Consider the following 16934-nt stretch of genomic DNA (forward strand, 5'->3'; position numbering starts at 1 on the left):
TCTGGCAGTTTCTTCCCAAGCTAAATGTAGTCTTTGTAAAGATTCTATCTTTCTTTCTTTCTTGAGAGAGAGAGAGCATACACACAAGCAGGGGAGAGAGGCAGAGGGAGAGAGAGAGAGAGAGAGAGAGAGAGAGAGAGAGAGAGAGAGAGAATCTTAACCAGGCTCCACGCTCAGTGTTGAGCTGGACTCGGGGCTCAATCTGAGGACCCTGGGATCACGAACTTGAAAGGGCGGGCCTACGTCGGCCAACTCCATCTTGTTCTGTGTCCTTCACCTTGACCATGCCTCCTCCCCTTGAGTAACCTCCCGCTCACCTGCCTAACAGGACTCCGACCCTTCCCCAGCCAATCGGCTGAGGCCACAGCCATTACCTCATCAACTGCCCCTAGGCCCCAATAAAACCTTTGTCCTTTTGAAACTCTCTCCCCCCGGGGCGCCTGGGTGGCGCATTGGTTAAGCGTCTGACCTCAGCCAGGTCACGAGATCTCGGGGTCCGTGAGTTCGAGCCCCGCATCAGGCTCTGGGCTGATGGCTCAGATCCTGGAGCCTGTTTCCGATTCTGTGTCTCCCTCTCTCTCTGCCCCTCCCCCGTTCATACTCTGTCTCTCTCTGTCCCAAAAATAAACAAACGTTGAAAAAAAAAATTCTTCAAGAAACTCTCTCCCCGGTATCTCACCACTGCCTCGGTGAAGGTAGGGGATTGAGCTCAGAGCTAGCTCGGATAAAGGCCCATTTGCTTTAGCATCGGACTAGGCTCCCTAGTGGTCTTTGGGGATCATGAATTCTGGGCATAACAACCTGAGCTGAAATCAAGAATTGGAAACTTAATGAGTTGAGCCCCCCAGACGCCCCCCAAAGCTAAACACAATCTTGCTATATGACCCAGTAATTGCACTCCTGGGTGTTTATCCAATCAAGTTGAAAACTTATGTCCACGCAAAAACTTGCACACAAATGTCTGTGGCAGCTTTATTCGTGATTACCAAAAACTGGGAGTGAGGAACAACCAAGATGTCTTTCACGGGTGAATGGCCAAACTGGTACATTCATACAATGGAATATTATTCAGTGATTAAAAAGAAAATAATTACCAAAACACAAAAAGACATGGATGAACCATAAATGCATGTTGCCGAGAGAAGCCAGTTGGAAAGACCCCAACTATACGACATTCTGATAAGGGGAAGTAAGGCGACAGTAAAAAGACCAGTGTCTGCCAGGGACACAGAAGGAGGTGGATGAGATGACTGGGGGGAGCACGGGGTGTGGAGGATGTTGACGCTGTTCTGAACGCTACTGTAACGGTAGATTTGTCAACGTGCATGGAACTCAACAACACAGAGTAAACCTAATGTTCACGAATTAAAGGAAGATCATTTCGGACGTCGGGGACCCAGGAAGGGATGCAGACGGTGGCCAGACTCTCGGGGTGTTACAAACGCGTGAAACCCCCTCACTGAAGGGGCAGGAGTCCGTAAGACTCAAGGCAGGGCACCCGCCCGCGAGCGCCGGGCTCTAGTTGACGAAGTTGTTCCCGGCAGGGTCGGGTGACCAGTTCTGATCCTGCGGCCCGCGTCCTGGAGTGGAACAACTGAGTACGTGGCTGGCGGCCGGTGGGAGCCCCGTACGGTCTCACCGCTGAGTGGGAGGTTCCAGGGGATCGAGGGGAGGATGGGCCCTGGGGTAACGGGTGGTGGTCGGAGACGTAGTAAGAACTCGTGTTTAGCTTAACATAGGTACAGCTGGCTGCACAGAGAAACATTAACAGGCTCGTGTATATACAATTGGTCTAGGCATATATTTCATTGCCTTGTCTGCTAAGGGGGCACAAAGAAACAATACTCCAGCAGCAATAAACACACCTACGTCCCAGATTTTGGTTCCTATGACCATTCTCTACTATACTTCTACGTTTAAAACACACAGCTTGATATGTTTTAATGAGTGTGCAGACAACTTAAATATGGAAGGTGAGTTGGGGGAGGGAAGGGGCAAGAACGAGAGGGGGTGGGTGAGGACATTTGAAGATGGGGGCATTGTCCACAGGGTAGGCGACAGAATGCTGTAATCGTGGGATGTGGCCAGCTTGATTCTGTGCCCCAACATTAAAATAAAAGGACAGAAAAGGAAGGGCGAGTGCATGTTACACCCAAATTGCAACTTCCCACACAATTTGTTTGGGATGAGGTGGGGTCCACGTCCCCTCTGCTCAAACCTGGGTGGCCTGTGACAGCATGTGGCAGAACTACTGTGTGGTGACCCATCGGGCGCTTTGCCCCTTTGCTGGAGCCCAGAGGCCACCTCCTGGAAGTGGCTATGTCCAGATGCTCCGGTTAACCAGGCTGGCTGAGCCCAGCCGTCTCCACCAAGGCACCAACACGAGATGACTGCAGCCCAGCCATCAGTCACCCCACCCCTTCGCATCTTCCCACCACATCATCAAGCAGAGAAAAGCTGTCCCATGAGGCTCTGTCTAAATTCCTGACCCGCAGAATCCATGAACACAATAAGTAGGCCTTGTTTCACACCACTAATGTTGGGGTGGTTGGTTACACAGCAACACAAAACTGGAACAGGTGCAGGAAGGGGTAAAGGGAGAAGGGTCGGGCTGGCCGCTGGGCAGGTCAGAATGGCCCAGGCAAGAACTGGAACCAAGTGCACAAAGTTCACCATCAGCTCAGCGGGAGCCGCACGCCAGACCCCAGCACTCAAGTCCACAGTGGACGTGGAAGACGTACGTTGCGCACCCCTCCTGACCCTTCCAGTGTGCCCTGCCCCATCTGTCTGTGCAACTTCTCTCCGTGTTCACTCTGCATTCGCTGGAAGCCACCACCAGGCCCCTCTGCCGCCCACCCACGTGGAAGCCTGGTTAAGACTCTGGCCCTGCAGGATGCAGCCACGTGCTTTGGAGACCCTCCTCTGTCTCACTTCCGTGGCAAGACCCACACACCCACTCCTGCCCCCCTCACCCATCATCATTACCTACCACCTGTCTCTCTCCCAAACTTCTTTTCCTCCACTTGGAGCCCCGTTCCCTCTGGCTGTACTGTTTTCTAGAGGCTGGCTCCAACTCCAAGACCAGGCTGTACCCCTATCCTCAGCTTTCCCCCCACATTCCCCAAGCCCTGGTGCCCCCCCATTTCCTGTCCCTGAGTCCTCTGTTGCCTGTGTCCCGACTGTCCCCCAACCCATACAGCCTGCGCCTTCCACTGCCTCCGTCCCTACACACCCTGGTCCCCACCCCCGCGTAACCACGTCCACATCCTCCAGGGCTCTGTGTCTCCCCTACCCCGCACCTCTACACTTCCCGCGTCCCCCTGACTCTGCAGCCCGTCCCTCGAGCAACCCCGGTCCTCGGTCCTCTGCATGTCCCCTGCCTCTATGCCCGCCCCCGTCCCCACCCACCAACACCCCTGCCCCCGGGCTCTGCACCTCCCCATCCCCCGTCCCTGCTTCCCGCGTCCTTCGCACCACATTGTCCCTTGGACACCGCCTGACCTCTGTCCCGTGTCCCCGCGTCCTTCGCGCACCCCCCCCCCGGACCCTCGTTCCCCTGTCCCCCGCACCTCCCCGTCCTCCGTGAACCCCTCCCGGGGCCCCGTCCCCGGGCCTCCGCACCTCCGGCCCCCCGCGCCCGGGAGCTGCGCGGGCCGGCGCGCCCAGGTGGATGCGCGCGCGTTGCGTGGAGACGGGCGGCGGGCACACCCTAACCCGCCGGCCCCGCCCCCCGCGCCGCCGATTGGCTCCCCGCGGGCCGGCCGGGCCCCGGTTGGCTCGCGCCGCGCGGCCGCCGGGCCCGTTTCACGGTGGGTAGCACCGCAGCGTGGATGCTGCTGGGTCCCGCCGCGGCCCCCAGGAGCGTGGAGCCCGAGCGGCCGGGCGGGGCCGGGCGGGGGCACCGCCGGGAGCCGCTCCGCCGCCCACCCCGGGCCCGCGGCCGGGGGGCGGGGGGCAGCCTGGGGTCGCGGCCGCTCGGTGTGGCCGCGGGCGGCGGACAAAGGGCCATGCGGGGCCGGGGGCCGCGGCGCGGGGCGCGCGGGAACCGGGGGCCGCAGCGGTGCCGCTGAGCGCGGCCCGAGGCGGGGCGGGGCCGGGCGCGATGCCGTGGTTCCCGGTGAAGAAGATCCGCAAACAGATCAAGCTGCTGCTGCTGCTGGTGCTGGTCACCTGCGCCGCGTGGCTCACGTACGTGCACCTGAGCCTGGTGCGCCAGGGCCGCGCGCTGCGCCAGCGCCTGGGCTACGGGCGAGGTACGGGGGCGCGTCCGGGGGCGGGGGGCGGGGGCACCCCGAGGAGCGCTGGGGGGCCGGGCCTCCGCACCGCGCCCGGAGACCCCCGGCCGCCCGCCCTTCCCGGCTCTGCGGTATTTGGGCAGGGGGCGCGGTTCGGCCGAGCCCGGAGCCCAATGACGTCAGCAGTGACGCCCGCGACCCTCTTGGGGAGCGTCCCCGAACCTGGGCCGACTCCGGGATGTGACCTGGAGCCAGCAGTGACGGGGTGAACAGCGGGCTCTCAGGGAGATCGCCCGCAGGCCCTGCAGGCTGGGCTTTTCCGGAAGGCCTCGCACCCCCACCGCTTGTCTCCTCAGTTTACCGGTCTGCTGGGGGAGAGAGAAGGGAGGGGTCCAGCCTCCCCTCGGGGTGGGGGTCGGGGAGGGTTTGGAGGGAGCTGACTGGTGCAGTTGGAAGGCTTCCTGAGGGGTGCCCTAACTAACCCTGTGACAAGGGGCAGGCTTTTGGGGTGGGGTGGGGGTGGGGAAGCACAGTGATGGGGGTCCAGCCTGGGGACCCCTGAACTGCCTGGAGTAAACTTTCCCAGGCTCCTCCAGCTCACACTCCGGTGAAGACAATAAACCCACAAAACAAATCAGTTCCTGGTGAGTGTGGTGCGAAAGAGCCAGGGCAGGGGGGTCTGGATGGCCCCTTGAAGGTGGTGCTGCCCGCCCACGACATCTGGGGGGAGAGTGTGCCTGGCAGGAGGGATGAGCCTGTGACAACCTGGTGGGAAGGGGAGAAGCAGGGAGCCTGGAACCTGGGGAAGGGGGAGAGCATGGGAGAGAGGGAAGCACCTCAGGGCACGAGTAACACTCCCCCCCCCCCCCCCCCACCTTAAACCTCCCAGCAGAGGCCGGAGCAGAAGCCTCCTCTGCCCAGGCGGGGAAGCTCCCAGCCGGGCTGCCCCTACCCCTTCTTAGGAAGTGTGGTGCTGGGTGCCCTTAGGGTGAGAGGTCGGGGTGTGGGTCCCGCTTCCTCACCCTCTTCCTAACAGTGACTTTGGCCCACGGCACCCAGGGCCACTCCACTGAGGGCCTCCCTGCTCGGTTCCCTTCTGCCTCCTTTCCATGTGCCTGGACACCTGGCTCCACAGACCTCCCAGGCCAGGGGTGTGGAGCTTGTCCCAACCCCCAGAGTCTACACCCCTCACAGCCACCACACCCATGAGGGGTCCCCAGCCCAGCTCAGTCCCTAAAAGAAGCCCCCCTCCCCCAGCTATCAGCAAGTAAGGCAGGATCCCAGATCGTGACCCAGTGACACAGAAGAAAACCCACCCCCCCTCCCCAGCCACCTCTGTGGCTTTCTGAGCAACCGCAGTCTTCACCAACTGACTTCCTGAGTAGCTGGGGAGTCTAGCTCAGCAACTGGGAGGGAGTAGAAGTGTGGGAACCCCATTTCTGAGGACCTCTCTGCTCTCAGCTGTACCAGCAGACTGCCCTTACGACTCCTGGGTGAGCAGGAGCTGTTCAGCGTCCTGGAAGGTCAAACTCTCATGGGGCACCTTCCAGGAAAGCCCCAGCCCATGGGTCCTGGCTCTGGGCTGCAGCCTCTTCGTCCAGTCACCTGGGCTCCCACCAGGGTAAGGCTTGTGAGAAGCGGAGCAGCTGGACACGCCCGAGGACTTTTTGACTGTTGGGTCAGTGCTGTCTTCACTTCCGACTGGGGAGGCAGCACTGGAGCGGGACAGGGGGTCTACCTTCCTGGTATCCTGCAGGATACCCATGTGGCAGGAGCCCTCTGGGGATCTCACTGTGCTGGACAGTGGTGGAAGCCTGGGCTGGGACCCCACCACAGAAGGCTCCTGGTACCCATGGACTTAGCTTGGTGGGCAGGGAGCATAGGGCCAGGCTGGGGGGATTTGGCCAGGAGCCTCTTAGGGGCTCACCTCCCAGCTGGACGGAGGACAGTGGGGGAGGAACCCAGAAGAAGGAGCAGGTGGGCAAGTACCACAGGGGTCCTACAGGCAGGAGACTAAGGTCAGCTCCCCTCCCCCGGAGAAGGGACTCAGGCCAATTGTGTCCACACAGGAATCTGTGGGTCTGGATTGAAGGATGGGCATGAATGTCGAAATTCCGGCTTGCCCTGGAGCAGAGGGGGTGCTCCTGGATTGGGTATCCCTGGCTGGGAGCACGGGGCTGGGGGCAGAGGTGGGATATAATAAAGCCTCCCAGAAGAGCCTTGAGTCCCAAGGTGTGGCACACCCCTCCCCCCAGAGGACAGGGTGGGATGTTCAGGTCCACAGCTTAGGCAAGAAGCCTGGGAATTTGAGGGAGTTAGGGGCATGGGGATGGTCGGCCCTAGGATAGGGGTTGTTTATAAGGGTGCCAAGCTCTGGAGAGAGCCACAGACAGACCTAGGAGGGGTTCCTCAGGGTCACAGTCGCTGGAGCCATGTTGGCCCCCGGCCCCCCAGCAGCCAGACCAGCATGTCTGTTCCTCTTCTGTCCAGGCTGGTGCCAGGACTCCTCTGGTCCCGAACCCCTCTCAAGGCCAGCAGGTGGCACATGTGCTGTGAGCAGGGGCTGGCTTAGCCTGAAGACAAAAGCACCAGCTTTCCAATAACAAGCGCTAGCACTAACCCTTAGCACGCAGTTCTGATGAGGGAGGGAGACACGGAACCCTCAGGACGAGGGAAAAGTGCTGAGGGCGCAGTGCAGTAGTCCTGGGGGCCTTCCCGGAGGCAGAGCCGCGGTGAGGATGGCCAGATAAGTGTGTATGTATATGCATTAGCACATGCACACACATGACTCTGCTCCCTGGCACCAGTCAGGGGGCTAGGAAAAGCCAGGTAGAGGGCTTGAGAGGGGGCTGCCCACCCCAGAGGCGGAATGTGGAAGAAGGACCCAGAGAGCAGTTGCACAGCCACAGGTGGGGCCCTGGGCAGCACGGGGAGCAGACTGAAGTGCGAAGGCTTCAGCAGGAGACACTGCTGTCCCCACCTGACCCCCAGCGGCAGGGGCCGCCTCGGAGAGAGCCTGGGCCCCAGTCATGCCCCACGTGCCACCCACAGATGGTGAGAAGCTGAGCGGTGTGACGGAGGGCAGGGGCGTCCGGGCTGCGCTGTCCACACAGAGGGCGGAGGACTCCAGCGAGAGTCGGGAGGAGGAGCAGGTGGTGAGCAGGGCTGTGGGAAAGAACACGTGTGTGCGGCACACACACATCCCTGAGGCCACTGGTGTGCCCGTGGCCTCGGGACCCGTGGGCTGGGTGGATGGAGGACGCAGGTGCAGGCACGGAGCACAGCCCAGCCTGCAGTTCACGTCCGGCGGGCATGGGTGTGCACGAGCGTGCTGGCCAGTGCTTGCCTGGGCAGGTATGGTGAGGGTCCCCTGGGTGTGTGTGGTTGGGGTACCATGGGTTCGGGATTTTACGGCTGGATGTGTGCAGGAGAGTCCTTGTGAGGTGTGTCCCGGTGTGTGTGGGGGGTGGGGGGGTGACCCCTCCCTGTCTTCCCATTGCTCTTGACCCTGGTGCCTTTTCTGTCCCGTAGCCAGAAGGACGGGACCCAAACATGCTGTTTCCTGTGGGGGCTGGAAAGCCACCCCCTCTGAACCTCACCCATCAGGTTCCCCCGTGGTGGGAAGAGGTGAGCTCTGCTTGGCTTGTGATGAGCTTCAGGGGAGGGCTGGGGGGGGGGGGGCTGTGCAGAAGGTAAGGCCCACCTCCCGCCCCCCAGTACAAGGGGCAGGTGAACCTGCATGTGTTTGAGGACTGGTGCGGAGGCGCCGTGGGCCACCTGAGGAGGAACCTGCACTTCCCGCTGTTTCCGCACGTGAGTGCCAGTGGTAGGGAGCTGGCAGGGGGTGGGGGGCAGGGCAGGACAGGGAAAGGCTTTGACGTCAGAGGCCACTGTCCCCCCAGACTCGCACCACCGTGAAGAAGTTGGCTGTGTCCCCCAAGTGGAAGAACTACGGACTACGGATTTTCGGCTTCATCCACCCGGCGAGAGATGGTGCGGGGGTGGGGATGTGCCAGGGAGGGGGCAGCAGGAAGGGCCCCACACCACCCCCCTGAGCCCCTGTCCTGTGGCCTAGGAGACGTCCAGTTCTCTGTGGCTTCGGATGACAACTCTGAGTTCTGGCTGAGCCCAAATGAGAGCCCGGCGGGTGCCCAGCTGGTGGCCTTTGTGGGCAAGGTACCCTTAACCCCACAGCCCTCCCGCCCCAGCCCCTCCACCCACACCCCTATCTGTCTTCACTGGGCCTCCTCCGCCTCCGTCACCTGTCTCCTCCAGCTTCTAAGGGACGGGGACTGGATGAGGCCGGTGCCCCCAAGGAGAGGGTGAACCCCCCCACCCTTCTGTATCGCTTCCCAGACTGGCTCAGAGTGGACAGCACCTGGGGAATTCACCAAGTTCAGCTCGCAGGTGTCCAAGCCCAAGCGGTGAGTGACTGGGAGCGTGTGTGCACCGGGGTGTATTGGGGGGCGGGGGGGGAACATGCACCAGCACACAGGAAACCACTGCACCTGTACTGTCGTGGCCACACTGCCATCGCCCCGAGGGACCGCCCCCGAGCACCCCACCTTTTCTGGGGTTTCTGTTTGGGGCTCCTGGAGCATGGTAGGAGCATGTCCCCCTGACCGCTTATGTCCCCAGGCTCATGGCCTCCCGGAGGTACTACTTTGAGCTGCTGCACAAGCAGGACGACCGAGGCTCAGACCACGTGGAAGTGGGCGTGAGTGTGGCCTGCCATCCGTGGGCTTCTGGAGAATCCACGTCTCTTCCCCTGCTCCCTCTGCTCCCAACACTCCCTGCAGGACAATGGTGTGGGTCCTGCCCCCTCACCCCAGGAGTTCCCATCTAGTCAGCAAAGCAGACACTCAGGGACGGGGGCGTCCAAGATCAACTCTGCCCAGGGAGGCTTCATGGAGAAGTAGTGCTTGAGTAGAGTCTCGAGAGACGAGACATTCGTAGGGAGATCCAGTGAGGAGAGAATTGGGGTGCCTCAGCTGAACTCCAGATCTCAAGAACAGCAGAGGAACAGCAGAGTTCTTCCAGAACTCCAGAGGATCCAGTGGCCAGGCAGGGCCTGCAACGCGAACCCTGGACAGCCCAAAGCAATTGGGTTTGCATTTCAGGAAAAACCCTTTGGCCACTGCTGCAGAGAGCCTGGCGGGGGCGGATCTTTTAGACATGGTCCCTGAAGCAGGGAGGTGGGGACTGAGCCTGGCTAGGGGAGATGGGGCATTTGTCAACTGTGTGTGCTAGGCATCAACCCAGCTCAGCTGGCAGGGAGTCCAGACTGGAAACGCAGGCTTGGGGTGATCTTGTGGAAGCCAAGGGGGTGCCAAGAAGACCCAGAATGAGCTAGGAAGGGAGAGGGCCTGGAACAGCTCCCAGGAACCCCAACTTGAGGGAGGGAGGAACCGAGTCTGCAAAGGAGGAGACTGAGAAGGAGCTGCCACAGGAATGGGGAAACCAGGAGGGTGAGGTCCAGTGAGGCGAGGGGTAGGGGCCTCTAGAAGGCTAGCTGTGACTGCCAGGAAGGCAATGGCTGCAGCATGGGGAAGGAGGCGGTGGCAAAGCCATCACCAGCGGGCAAGGAAGTGCTTAGGGTGTCAGGAAAGGCCTGGAGGGAGCATGGGAGGGGGGTGTCCCATCCACCAAGAACCCCTCTGCCATCCAACCTCCAAGCTTCCTGTGCTCTCGAAGGGGCTGTCCCCACCTGCTCCCGGTGCCCACGTTCAGAAAAGACCCATTCCTCTCCAGCTCCAGGACCACAGAGCTTTGGTCCTGACCGCTCTCTCCCTTCCCTAGTGGCGAGCTTTCCTGCCAGGCCTGAAGTTTGAGGTCATAGGCTCTGCTCACATCTCCCTGTACACAGGTGTGGAGCCCAGTGCCTCTTTGGGGAGGGGGGTGGGCTCCTGATCTGCGGTCTCTTTGGGGTGGTCTCTGGATGTGGGTGGGGAGGGGTGAGGAGTGGTCCTTGGGTACTCCTGAGGACCCCACACATTCCTCTGTCCCCAGATGAATCGTCCCTGAAGATGGACCACGTGGCCCATGTCCCCCAGTCTCCAGCCAGCCACGTGGGGGGGCGCCTGCCACAGGAGGAGCCCAGAGCTGACATGCTGCGCCCAGACCCCCGAGACACCTTCTTCCTCAGTGAGAGGGGACCGTGGAGGGGGGGAGGGGGGCAGGGATACCCAGCCTGCCACTCTGTGACCACTCCTCCCACAGCACCTCGGGTGGAGCCTTCGAGTCTGGAGAACGTGCTGGAGCCCTGCGCCTACGCCCCCACCTATGTTGTCAAGGACTTTCCAATCGCGAGATACCAGGGGCTGCAGTTTGTAAGTGCCCCTCACCAAGACCTTCCCTGAGGCCCCGGCCTCCCGCCCAGGGTCCCCTGAGCCCTCTGCCCCGCCCACAGGTGTACCTGTCCTTTGTCTACCCCAATGACCACACGCGCCTCACGCACATGGAGACGGAAAACAAGTGCTTCTACCGAGAGTCGCCGCTGTACTTGGAGAGGTGGGCGGGGCAGGCAAGGGATGGGGCGGGGGGCAGCGGCCGGTAGGGGGGGTCCTCTCTGATGCCCCTCACCGCCCCAGGTTTGGGTTCTATAAATACATGAAGATGGACAGGGAGGAGGGAGAGGAAGATGAGGAGGAAGAGGTGCAGCGCCGAGCCTTCCTCTTTCTCAACCCGGATGGTGAGTACCGCCCCCCACGCGCGCGCCCCCCAGCCTGTGCCCACCTGGGCGTGGAGTGACCCCCGCGCGCCCCCCAGCGTGTGCCCACCTGGGCGTGGAGTGCGCCCCCCCAGCCTGTGCCTACCTGGGCTGCTTCCCGCAGACTTCCTGGACGATGAGGAAGAGGGGGAGCTGCTAGACAGCCTGGAGCCCACGGAGGCGTCCCCCCTGCAGAGCCACCGCCACCTCCCCCTGCCCGCGGCCCCCACAGCGCCCGGAGCCACGCCCGCCCCGCCGGTGCCTCCCAGCCCCGGAGACCTGCCCACCACCCGGCGCTCCCGGGCGCTGAGCTGGGCCGCCCGGGCCGCGCGCCCCCTGCCCCTCTTCTTGGGCCGCGCCCTGCGCCCCCGAGCTGCGGCTCAGCAGCAGCCCCCGAAGGTGTATGTGACGCGGGTGCGGCCGGGACTGCGGGCGCCTCTCGGCCCACGCGGCCCACCCTGGCCGCCCTTCCCCGGAGTCTTCCTCCGCCCCAGACCTCTTCCCCGGGTGCAGCTGCGGGCGCCCCCACGGCCGCCGCGGTCTCGAGGCCGCAGGACCGGTGGTTCCCCGGGCGCAGAGCTGAGGCCCCCGGCCCGGGCGCAGGCCACCCAGGGGAGCCTGGAGGGCCAGCCGCGCTTGCTGGGACTCCCAGCTCCGACCGCGGCCGCGAACCTGTCGTCGGAAGCTCAGCCCGTGACCTCCTTCCTGAGCTTGTCCCAAGTGTCCAGGGCGCAGCTGCCTGCAGCGGGCGACGAGGAGGAGGCAGACGATGACGACGACGGGGCGCGGGGCGAAGATGAGGACAGCGAGGAGGCCGCGGGAGCCCCCCGAGGCCGCTGGCGCGAGGACGCCATTGACTGGCAGCGCACGTTCAGCGTGGGCGCCGTGGATTTCGAGCAGCTGCGCTCCGACTGGAACGACCTGCGCTGCAACGTGTCGGGGAACCTGCAGCTGCCCGAGGCCGAGGCCGTGGACGTGGTGGCCCAGTACATGGAGCGGCTCAACGCGCGCCACGGCGGGTGCGTCCGGAGTGTGCGCGTGGGAGGGGAGGCCCTAGAGGACGTGCGCCTGGAAGGGGAGGACCTGGGGGGTGGTGAATGTTGGGGCGGGGCATATGGGAGGGGAGGCTCTGGAGGGGGTGCCTGTGAAGGGGAAGCCCTGGGAGGTGCGTGTGGGAGGGGAGGCCCTGGGAGGATGTGCGCCGGGGAAGGGGAGGCCCTGGAGGGGTGAGTGTGGGAGGGGAGGCCCTGGGGAGGGTGAGTGTGGGAGGGGAGGCGCTGGTGGGGGGGGGGAGTGGGAGGGGAGGCCCTGGGGAATGCGTATAGGAGGAGAGGAGGGGGGAAGGGGGCGTTCCTGGGAAGGTGAGGACCTGGGGGGTGAGTATGGGAGGGTCGGGGGGTCATGTAGGAGGGGAGGCCCTGGAGGAGGTGAGTGTGGGAGGGGAGGCCCTGGGGGGGGGGGGTGCGTGGGAGGGAGGCCCTGGGAAGTGTGTGCCTGGGAAGGGGAAGTCCTGGCCTCTGTGGAACCTTCAGACCTTCCCAGGGTTTAACAGGGTGCTGGTCTGGGCATGGCACACGGACCTCCAAGGGAAGAGCTGTCTCTCCCTGTCTCTTCCCTGTCTCCTGGGGCTTCTTAGTGTCCAGGGTCCCTGTTCAGTGTTAGAAGCCTCACCTCCTCACAGGCACCCAGGGTGGGCTCCCTTGTCCTGAACCTCCAAACCCACCCTGTCACCTTGGGCCTGAACCCAAGAATGAATCTGAACCAGCCAGGGCTCTCTTCCAAGTAGAGACCCAAAGGTCAGGCTGAGAGTCCCTGGACCCCTCCTCGTCTTCTGGTACAGGGCTCCTGGGTCTTCCCAGAGGGTCTTTCTCCAGCTCAGGGGAGCGCAGGGCTCCTGCCCCATTGCTGCCTCTGATCCCTGCCCCCACCCCCCAGGAATCCAGGCCTGTCACCACCCCCATATGTAGGCTAGCGGGGCAGAGAATGGGAGACCCCAAAGTTGGCCCCAAAGGAGACACTGGTGGGTTCTGTGAGCCTTAAAAGAGGAGTAGAACCAGTACAGACAGCACTGGTAGGCAAAGGCACTGGGGCAGGAGGCCAGGGGCCCGGTGTGCAGAGGACGGAGAAGGGGCCATCGTGGGCCTCGAGCAACCTGCTCAGGACTCCTTTTTCTTGCAGACCGTACCAGGTTTTGAGCAAGACAGGGGCCGACCTGTTGGGGTTGCAGACAGGCCTGTTGCTGCCTTGGAGGGGAGTGGACAGGATGGGAAGCCCACAGGGGCCATGACTGCCTGGCTTGTGCCAGGGCAGTGATGAGATGGTGTGGGAAGGGCAGGGATTTGATTCTAGGTGGCTGAGTTCTTGGCTCAAAGCTTCGTGAGAGTAGGGTGTGGGTGGGCCTAAGGACTGAGAGTTCAGAAAGACCCAGAGTGTTTGGGGCAGAAAGTCCCTGACGCTTGGGGAGAGCACAGTGGGAATGGCGGGGTTTGCAGGGAGGAGTGGGGACTCCTTGGGAGTCACACAGGTAGGCTCCCATGGTCAGGGGGCTGCAAAGGGAGGACATTTGGAGAAAGGAAGAAGCCACTTTAGTCAAGGGCAGGGTCCTGTTTTCCCAGGATGAGAAGCCTCTGCTTGGTAACAGAGTGGAGGATGAAGATGCTCAGCAGGGCCAGAAGGAGGGAAGGGGCACAAGAGGCTCAGGGTAGGCCCAGTGGCATCTTCCCCTGGGTCAGGATAGCCCCGGGGCTGGTGCCAGAAGAGGCAAAAGGGAGGCTTATCTGAGGAGCCTTGGAAAGAGCCGGGGAGGATTGGGGCAAGCTTGCAGATTGGATACCCCAGAAAGAAGAGCCAGTGCGGGAGGAAGTCGGCTCACTCAGCACGAGGGGACACTGAAGGCAAGCTTGAGTCGGCTTAAGGCCCTAGAATGTCAGTGTAAGACCAGCGAACCTCGTCCTGTGGACAGTGGGTGGCGCCGTCATAAAGGTCACTGTGGATGCGTGAGCGGTGACACGAAGACCACAGAGGAGGCTGCCCTAGGGAGGGGAGGCGCGAAATGGCCGCCCGCCCTCTCGGAGCTCCCCGGCAGGACGCGGCGTGGGCGGGGTATGGCAGCCTGGGACACGAGGGAACTCACGGCAGCTGCCCCAGCCCGTCTTCTGAGTGGCCGCCTGGTTTCTGGGGCTGGGGGCGACCCGCAGGGACACTCGTGGGGGGGGGGGGGGGGGAGGAGGGGGGCAGGGAAGAGGGAGGGCCGCAAGCTCGGAGCCCAAGCGTGCCGACCCAGCCCCCGCTTCCCAGGCGCTACGCGCTTCTGCGCATCGTGAACGTGGAGAAGCGCCGGGACTCCGCGCGCGGAAGCCGCTTCCTGCTGGAGTTGGAGCTGCAGGAGCGCGGGGGCGGCCGCCTGCGCCTGTCAGAGTACGTCTTCCTGCGACTGCCCGGAGCCCACGCGGGAGGCGCCGACGCCGACGGAGAGAGCCCGGAGCCCGCTCCCGCCGCCCCCACGCGCCCCGACGGCCGCCCCGAGCTCTGCCGGCCGCTGCGCCTGGCCTGGCGCCAGGATGTGATGGTACACTTCATCGTGCCAGGTGCGCGGGACCGCCTCGGGCCGGGCACCTGGGACGTGGGCTGGGCTTCCCCGAGCCCCCGCGGCCAGTGGGAGCGCCGCTGGCCGTGCACCGGGTCCCGCGGAGTCAGGTCGGGGTGGGCTCAGCGGCACCACCTTCCTCCAGTGAAGAACCAGGCGCGCTGGGTGGCCCAGTTCCTGGCGGACATGGCCGCGCTGCACGCCCGCACGGGGGACTCGCACTTCAGCATCACCCTGGTGGACTTTGAGAGCGAGGACATGGACGTCGAGCAGGCGCTGCGCTCTGCCCGGCTGCCCCGGTAACAGCGCCCCCGCCAGGGACGGCCGAGCGCGTCTTGCCTCCCCCGCCCCTTCCGGGACGCGGGTTTTCTAGCCCCGGCCCGCAGGGGTCAGGGCCTGTGACCTCCTGCCCCCACCCCTCCTCCCCACCTCCCCCAGGTACCAGTACTTGAGGCGAACTGGAAACTTTGAGCGCTCGGCGGGCTTGCAGGCTGGAGTGGACGCAGTGGAGGTGCGTGGGAGGGTTGGGAGAGCAGGGAGAGCCCGTCCAGACCACCAAGGAAGGAACTCCGCTGGGGGAGCGGAGGGGCGTGCTCAGGCCTCCCCGTGACCTCGGCCTCCAGGATGCCAGCAGCATCGTTTTCCTCTGTGATCTGCACATCCACTTCCCGCCCAACATCCTGGACGGCATCCGCAAACACTGTGTGGAGGGCAAACTGGCCTTTGCGCCCGTGGTCATGCGCCTGGGCTGTGGGAGCTCGCCGGGGGACCCGCACGGTAATGCCCTGGATGCCCCCCCCCCATGCCCCAATAACACTGGGAGTTCCACCAACGGCAGGGTGAGGCCCAGGCCCCTGGGGGCCTCTCCTAACCCCGGAGGTGGGCCTGGGGATCCATCAATGCCCCGCCTATTGCCTAGGACCCCAGAGCCTCCAGTGTCATGCCTGGGAACCTCCTCCAGCACCCCAGTCGTGTGCAGGGCCACAGGTTATGACCCCACACAGAAGAGTGACTCTTGACACCCCTCTGAGGATGGGACCCTGCAGCAGACCCCCTCTGGAGGCTGGGGAGGAAGGCTTGCAGGTTCTGGTGTCTGAGGGGCACCTTCCTACCCAGGCTACTGGGAGGTGAATGGCTTCGGCCTCTTCGGGATCTACAAGTCAGACTTCGACCGCGTCGGGGGCATGAACACTGAGGAGTTCCGGGACCAGTGGGGGGGCGAGGACTGGGAGCTCCTGGACAGGTGACTGCCCCCCATCTCGGGGACTGAGGATACCTCCTCTGAGCGGGGAGGGTACCCCAGGGTCCTCACGTGCTGCAGGGACTTCCGCTTCGTATCCCAGGATCTGTGACCCCACCCCACCCCACACCTCTTCCTGTCTCTAGGGTTCTGCAGACTCGGGAACAGCCTGGCAACAAATTGTGTCCCCAGATCCTGTAGGCCCAGTGGTGGCCCTGAGTCCCCATCTCCCACCGGGGTCCCACAGTAGTGGAAGGCCTGACACCCCTAGCCCTTGGGCCAGGGTCCTGAGCACTTCCGTGCTGCCCTGCCCCAGGCTCCGGAAGAACCACCACTATCCCCCTACCACCCGGAGCCTATAGGCACCCCTCTCCAGGGTCCTGACACCCCCTTTCCACCCAGGGTCCTGCAGGCAGGGCTGGAGGTGGAGCGACTCCGAGTGCGGAATTTCTACCACCACTACCACTCCAAGCGGGGAATGTGGGGCGCACGTGGCCGGAAGGGCTCCCGCACCGAGGGATCCTGAAGACCAGGCACCCCCTCCCGGCCCCTGGCCGCCGTCCCGTGGTGGGGGCTGGAGGCCGGGTCCTGAGCCTGGTCCCTGGGAACCCCGGCAAGGCTTATCGCAGGGGAATGGCCACCACCTGTGCCTGGCCCAGCGAGGCCACCGCCCCCTTTGTGCCCCTCCCCAGAGAGGCAGCCTTCACAGCTGGTTGGGGCCCGGGCTTGGTCTCCACACTCTGCGCGATGATTTCTGTGAAATTTTGCTGTAGCGATGACGTTGTTTTCAGGATTTCCGAGAGTTCTGTCTGTTCCGTTTTTTATTCAGAATGAAATGAAATATTTTTTTTAGTTCTGACTTGTCCTCTGCCTGGTTCTCTTGGGAGGGCAGAGATAAGCCTCAGTGACTGCCAGGAGCCCTGCCCTCTGGGCACTCTCTCTGCCCCTGAGGCCCCTTCCTGTCCCACAGCAGCAGCGGCTACCGACCCCACCCTCTCCCGAGACCACTCTCTTCCTGCCCTCTCCTCTTGACCTTCAGAGGTGGGACCTGGAGGTGAAAGGGCTTCGGGCCTCTTTCCTGCTGCTCGGTGCCCGTGGAGTCATGTGGCCACCAGTGACAGACATGGGGCAGGGCCTGCACAGCTTTGAGAAAAGAACGTTCGG

General features: G+C 63.3%; 1 protein-coding gene across 3 annotated transcripts; it reads left to right on the forward strand.

The window, feature by feature from the left end:
- The first annotated feature begins 3933 nt into the window (after positions 1 to 3933).
- Positions 3934 to 16629, forward strand: B4GALNT4 (beta-1,4-N-acetyl-galactosaminyltransferase 4). Of its 3 annotated transcripts, none has more exons than XM_027051440.2 (20): positions 3934 to 4253; positions 7287 to 7387; positions 7767 to 7862; positions 7953 to 8048; positions 8138 to 8228; positions 8311 to 8411; positions 8592 to 8659; positions 8874 to 8952; positions 10035 to 10101; positions 10245 to 10379; positions 10455 to 10564; positions 10645 to 10745; positions 10826 to 10926; positions 11069 to 11963; positions 14242 to 14531; positions 14676 to 14829; positions 14969 to 15041; positions 15154 to 15307; positions 15647 to 15773; positions 16173 to 16629. In XM_027051440.2, the coding sequence occupies exons 1-20, from the start codon at positions 4103 to 4105 to the stop codon at positions 16294 to 16296; spliced, it is 3114 nt and encodes a 1037-aa protein (XP_026907241.2). In that variant the 5' UTR covers positions 3934 to 4102; the 3' UTR covers positions 16297 to 16629. The 3 variants fall into 3 exon arrangements, with proteins under 3 accessions (XP_026907241.2, XP_026907240.2, XP_026907242.2); XM_027051439.2 differs by having other exon boundaries at positions 3953 to 4253; positions 7287 to 7390; XM_027051441.2 differs by having other exon boundaries at positions 4067 to 4188; positions 7287 to 7390.
- Positions 16630 to 16934: the final 305 nt, after the last annotated feature.

This window comes from Acinonyx jubatus, chromosome D1 (genome assembly GCF_027475565.1).
Source record: "Acinonyx jubatus isolate Ajub_Pintada_27869175 chromosome D1, VMU_Ajub_asm_v1.0, whole genome shotgun sequence".
NCBI classification, from domain to species: Eukaryota; Metazoa; Chordata; class Mammalia; order Carnivora; family Felidae; genus Acinonyx; species Acinonyx jubatus.

Bases quoted from the DNA above. Each gene is read 5' to 3' on its own strand.
- B4GALNT4 (XM_027051439.2), top strand. From the start codon at position 4,103: ATGCCGTGGTTCCCGGTGAAGAAGATCCGCAAACAGATCAAGCTGCTG. The intron at 7,391-7,766 runs GTGAGCAGGGCT...TCTGTCCCGTAG, and splicing joins GTCGGGAGGAGGAGCAGGTG to CCAGAAGGACGGGACCCAAA. The intron at 10,565-10,644 runs GTAAGTGCCCCT...CCCCGCCCACAG, and splicing joins GATACCAGGGGCTGCAGTTT to GTGTACCTGTCCTTTGTCTA.